Below are 6,506 nucleotides of genomic sequence, written 5' to 3'. Positions count from 1 at the left end.
GGGGAGGGGAAGAGAGGGGAGGGGAGGGGAGAGGAGAGGAGAGGAGGGGAGAGGAGAAGTTCTCAAAGCAAAGGAGGTTGGTCAGATACAGAAGCACCCTTGGGAATGGATGTGGCACAGGTCATGTCATCCTTACCACCATGAGTGACACCGGAGCAGGAGACGCTTGGGAGGCAGGAAACATCTGCCTTTTGAAATCAGGCAGACTGCTGAATGTAAGCATAGCCATGAGTCTCTAACTGGCAAGGTTGCCTGATGCCTACATCCCTAGATAATTTCTCATTGTGCAAACATCAATATTTGTGCATACAATACTTCCACAAGAGTAGATGCTAGAGTAGTGGTTCTCAGCCTGTGGGGTCATGGCCCTTTAGGGGTCAAAAGACATTTCAGAGGTGTCACCTAAGGCCATCGGAAAACTCAGATATTTACATCACAATCCATAACAGTAGCAAAGTTAATTATGAGGTAGCAGTGAAAATAATTTTATGGTAGGGATCACCACAACCCGAGGAGCTGTATTAAGAGGCCGCAGCATTAGGAAGGTTGAGATCCCCTGAGATAGAAGTTGATGACCACATGGCTTCTTGATACGATCAAAAGACCAGGAAACATGAGATTAACGCAAGCTGCCACCTGATAGCATTGCAGGTTACTTTACAGTCAAATATGGATAAAATATATTATAGCAAATAAAAAATAGTAACAGCCACGCATTACCAAGTATCCCATTCCATCAATCATTGTGCATGCCATGCTTTTATATTTGTGGGAGCCCACGTTTGTTTAGGAAAGGATTACCACAAGTATGTCTGTGATGTGTCACGTGACATTATGACCTTATGAGGAATACCGCACTTCTAGACAATTGGAGTGGTTTGGCTATAATCTTAATGGTATGCCATCGTCCCTGTCAACCAGTGTTGACCACAGCATCCTTATGTGAGGTGTGACTGGAATTCTATAAAGTAAGGAGGGGATGCTTATTGATCAGGTAGCTGTGGTCAGGCCAACAGATGGAAATTGTTGGGCTTGAAAAATATACTCATCACCACCAGGGCTACACGGCATGCAGGGATTCCCTAACGTTAGGAGAGACTTGTGAGAGCTGAGTTCACCAGCAAGATGAAAAAGACGGTGAAGCCCAAACCAGCCTGCAAGTGCTCTGGGAACCAAGAGAGAAAACAAAGAAGCAAAACAACCCATTGGAGTAGAAGGAGGCATCGTTTATGTGGGCTGAGATGCCAGGTTGCAGCCTGGTGGGGCAGGGAATAGAGACACGAAAGTCCTGATTGGAAGAATAGCAAGAAGCCCCAAAATGACAAGGCTTTGCTAAAACAGCTTGGCCTAATTTCCTGCATAGGTCCAAGACTAAAAACCAACATTTAGAAGTCATATTAAAAAATTTAAGACCATAAAAGCTCTACAGCCAATCTGAATGTCAGGCTGGCAACTGTGTCCTTAGCAACAGTCTCCATGGCAGGCCCTGAGTGATGTCTGCATGAAATGGATGTGATTTTATACACTTGTGAAAGCCATAGTGTTTTGGTTGGTATTTAGCTCTTTCTGCCAACCTTTTATTTTGTTTCATGATCTGAATGAATCTGTGACCCTGGGGTGAGAGGCATGAGCCTCTCTTGGTGCTAACATGGATCTCGGCAGCTTCTCCTCCACAGCATAGGCTGCCAGGCCATTTTTCTAACAGAAATCAAAAACAAAAGGAGATGAAGTTACTCAGATGTAACATGCCAAGGAAATCATAGTTGTCACATATAATGTATATCACCTGCTCTTCCCACCAAGCCCCAGGGTTCCCTGGTGTGGTGACCTTCCATGACCTTGAGAGTAATGAACATGCCAGTCTTCTTGCTTGCCTGTCCTGGTTGGAGCAGGTACAGATGTTCTGATGGTTCTAAATGCCTCTGCCTGGTGCAATGTCACTGACCTTTCTTTCCCAATTAGGTCTGTCCAGCCTTGGACCCTCTGTTCTCTTTGCCTGAACAGCTTTATTGAAAGTGGGCATCATGCAAGAGCCCCTGAAGAATATCTTGCTTGGTTCCTCTCCAGCATCAATCCCCACATATAATTATTTCATTTGCTGTGTTTCTTATCCATCATTCCTAGAAAACTTAGGAGTCCCTGAAGAACACAGCGTTTATTCACTGTCTTCTCTTGCCTCTGCTATCTGCCACGATGCCTGACACTGAGGAGTCCCTCAGTCAGGAGTTGGTCCCGGAATGAATCACATGCTTTCTGCTGGACTTGAAATCCAGAGCTAGGCCATCAGGGGTCTCAAGACACTCTGGAAGAAACCCAAGTGTAAAAAGTTTGCCGTGCCTGCAGATATGAACACATTTCCTGTTAGCTTAGGATCAACGTGCTCTACCTTTCTGTTGAACCCCTATGGCTTAGAAGGGATTTGATTAGAACTCTTTTCCCTTTGATGAATTTACAATAAATCTCAGAGTGACAACATTTGTCTCTTTGCTTAGAAAGCAGAATTGAGAATGTGACAGCATAGTGTTAGTGTGGGCCAGGATGCCTTAGCACATCTCCACATCCTTGAAATTAGTAAAAACTCCTGGCAACACTGGAGCCTGTGGAGGGCAGAGGAGTATACGTGAGAGCGCCAAGTGTCTGGCCATTTCAGGTCTCTAGAACAACTTCAAGAAATGACTTATTTGTCACAACAATTTTAGACATCTATGCCATCAGTAAAATGCGGAGAATTGTATATAGACATTAGTGTAGAAGATAAGGATCTGATGAGCTGACTTCTTAGGCCAGTGTAGAAAAACAGCTTCATAAATTTCCTTAGAGAAACCTGGCAGCTGGAAGCTCATCAGTTTTTCAATCATGGAAGAAAGGTGATGATGTCAGAAGGATAGATACACATAGAATTATGTGTACTGCCACCACACCCAACATGAGGTTTAACCTTCTCTGAGTGGCTCAGGCTTTCAGCCATAGTGGTACGTACCAACAAACTCTTTGAAGCAACCAACCCACCTAAACGTGGAGCATTCTGAGGTAAAGACCCAGGAACATGCCCAAGGCTAAAAGAAGCCATGTTTTCCTTATTTAGATATCATGGATACCACAAAGTGGGAACATACTGAGAAATGCCTTTCACTGTTGTCCACTCAGAGACTCTGCTAAGAGACTCTTGACAGGGGGTACTGGAAGGCTGGGTGGCCCTCGTGACTTCTGAGCAGCATTATGTCCCCCAGGATTCTTCTGTGCATATCTAATACTGGCCTTCCTGGTTTGTTGAGAACCATATAAGAACAGGTTAAGATCTATGCATTTTCTTCTTTACCTGCATTTCAGCCTGCCATTCATTGACATGTTTCTTGAGTATTTTTTAGTAGTTCCTTTGTTATTGGTTTGTTCTTTATCTGTATTATTTTTCATCATGTGAAATAAGTTCATTGCCTCTTCGTCTTTAAAAAATTATTTCCCTGAGTACATTACTACAAAATTAGCTAATATTTGTAATATTCTTGTAAGTGAACTGTCTTCTTTCTGCTTCTAATATCTTTGTGTCTGACCAAAGGCATTTGCTGAGGGATCAGTTTCTTTGGTGTTTGATTGTCTTATATTATGTCTCATTTACTTTATCCATTCTGGATAATGCTTTGCCATTTCCTTTGAGATATCACTTCTGTTTCCTCTCGTGTCTCTTCCTATGACTTTAGTTTGTATCTAACTCTCCCACTGTAATTATCAATCATATTTCCTAGCCTGTGTGTCTCAGATTTTCTAGTTTTTCTGCTTCTCTGTGCTACATTCTAGATAATTTCCTAAGGCATTCCTTCCAGTTCATTTATTCTTTCTTCAGCTGTATCATATCCAACAGCTTAATTTTATAATTTTATTCTCTTTCAAGATTTTTTCTTTTTTATTCTTTGGTTTGTTTGTTTAGACAGGATTTCACCAGATTGTCCTGGATAGCCTAAAATTCGTTATTCAGAGCAGGTTGGCCTCAAACATAAAGCAATTCTCCTGCCTCTGACTCCTAACTACTAGAATGATACATATGGACCAACATGCTTGGATAGCTTGGCCATTCCTAATAGTCTCCTGTTGCTTGGTCACAAGTATGAGTCTCATAATAAATTTCAATAATGTAATAATTTATAAATAACTTTGTTATTTAAACATCTATCTAAAACCAGTCTATGCTCTTATCTGGCAATCCTACAATCTTCAGTCTTAGAAGCCCTAAGTCTATTGTTTTTCTCTTTTATATTCTTATTTATATCTTTTTATTTATTTATTTATTTATTTATTATATGTAAGTACACTGTAGCTGACTTCAGACACTCCAGAAGAGGGCATCATATCTTGTTACAGATGGTTGTGAGCCACCATATGGTTGCTGGGATTTGAACTCAGGACCTTTGGAAGAGCAGTCAGTGCTCTTACCCGCTGAGCCATCTCACCAGCCCTTATATCTTTTTATATGATTGGTAGTCTTTGGTTTGGATTTTGCTGTTTAATCTTAATCTGCAAGAATCCAAAACCTAAGCTAAATATGATATTTTTAAGAAAGATTTTGAGTCTGCTTCTGCTAGGAGCCAAGGAATGAATTTTGTTAACTCCCTCTCAGGAGTCCTAAACCAGAGCAAAAGTTCTGGACATCTCCCCCCACCCCACACATGCACATACTGCTGGCACCTCGACCTTTCTAGTCAGGACATTTGCTCTTAAGATAACCCAGATGTGTTTGTGGTACGTTGAGCTCTGACACAGTTCGTATGGGGTATGTAAAGTGAAACAATGGTCCTCAGAGAATTTCAATACCTTTCAGAAGTCCAGAAATCCGTCCTATTCAGAGCCTGGTTGTGTAGTTGTAAAGTCCAAAATGCACTCCCTTTGTCTAATATTTAGAAATATATAACTGTTGTTGAGTTTTCACTATAATTCCTGGAGAAAATGGAATGAGCCTTCACAAAATCTGAAATAGATACATAACAGAAGCCCATTGCTTTAATCGCCCGGAGCTCTCCATGCTGGGTTCGGAACTGTCTCATGATGCTGTCTCATATGGCTTCTTTCCTAAATAGACACTTAACCAAGAGGAAGGATGGCCAGTGCCTTCTCAAAGTTACTAACTGGCCGAAATGCTTCTCTGCTGTTTACTACACTGGGAACCAGTGCTCTGACCACTGGCTACCTGCTGAACAGGCAGAAGGTATCTGCTGATGCCCGGGAACAGCACAAGCTCTTTCCCCCAAGGTGAGTCCTCCTGGCTTTAAAATGACACAGAATGTCAACCAGACACGTGGTCGCTTCTGATGGAAATGGTCAGTGAAAAATCCTTCTTTCTTACTTTACTTTACTTAATCTCATTTGTATGGGTGTTTTTCCTGAGTGTATGTCTATGCACCGTGTGCATGCTGTGCCCACAGAGGACAGAAGATTGTCAAATCACCTAGTACTGAAGTCACAGACAGTTGTTAGATGCTGTGTGAGTGCTGGGAATTGAACTTGGGTCCTCTGGAAGAGTAGTTTCGACAGTGCTCTGAACTACTGAGCTATCTCTCAGGTCCCTAAAAATCCTTTGTTTCTTTCTAAATGGCTAAGTCAACTTTTTCTGAAGCTCATTAAGCCTAGTTTCCTATGACAAACACAAAGAAATAGATCATCATTCCTGCCCGAAGCTTGCCATCCAGTTAAATAGGAATAATAGTGATAGCTGGCATGTATCGAGCACTTGCATTATGAGACTATCTGGTAATGTGTATGTTAGGTCCTTTCACATGGGTCATGATACATTTTAGCATCCTTTGGTAATAAAATGAGGACTTAGAACTACTAAGCCCAAATGCATGTACTTAGTGCAGCCACATGCAAACCCAGGCTCCATGTTTCACTCACTGCTCTAGAAAATGTGAGATCACAGTATTGATTTTAAGTGTGATCATTAAAGAAGATTACAGCTAGGATGTGGAGGAGAAGCATGCAGAAGATGAGGTCAGATAGTCTGCTGTCCCAGAACCTCACTGTGACTCAAGTCACCAGTGCACCAAGTAGTTTGAACAGTGTGACGGTGTCCTAGGATTCCATGTCAATAGGGGTAGAAGAGAGGGAACAACCAAGATGTCCCTTGGAGACTCTGATCGGATCATCACCTCTGAGGGACTCAGAGCAGCCATGCACCCAGGGAGTCGCTGAGGGAGATCAGCTGCGTGTGAGTCTATGCACTCCTCAGTTTGTATGCTTCAAACAGTACATGGCCAGGATAAGACAGCATCTAATGTGGTGGCCTTCTGTGTGTTATCCCAACATAATTATCAAATGCTTGTGTCCATACTAGGCACTGATCTGAAGACAGGCCAGGTCTCTGTTGTCTCTGTTGTCATAAAGTTCTCTCTGTGGCAAAGGACTGAGGGGTGAGCAACACTGTAGGTAGTTCTCTCTCTCTCTCTCTCTCTCTCTCTCTCTCTCTCTGTGTGTGTGTGTGTGTGTGTGTGTGTGTGTGTGTGTCTGTCTGTCTGTCT

General features: G+C 42.4%; 1 protein-coding gene across 1 annotated transcript in view; it reads left to right on the top strand.

The window, feature by feature from the left end:
• The window catches only part of Ckmt2 (creatine kinase, mitochondrial 2), a 23,343-nt gene that overhangs the window by 5,508 nt on the left and 11,329 nt on the right, over positions 1 to 6,506 (top strand). The window contains exon 2 of the mRNA XM_021208592.2: positions 5,070 to 5,241. Coding sequence (XP_021064251.1) covers positions 5,090 to 5,241 — 152 coding nt within the window. The 5' untranslated portion in view covers positions 5,070 to 5,089. The remainder of the gene's footprint in view (positions 1 to 5,069; positions 5,242 to 6,506) is intronic.

Source organism: Mus pahari, chromosome 11 (genome assembly GCF_900095145.1).
Source record: "Mus pahari chromosome 11, PAHARI_EIJ_v1.1, whole genome shotgun sequence".
NCBI lineage: Eukaryota > Metazoa > Chordata > Mammalia > Rodentia > Muridae > Mus > Mus pahari.
This window is presented reverse-complemented; position numbering and strand designations above follow the sequence as displayed.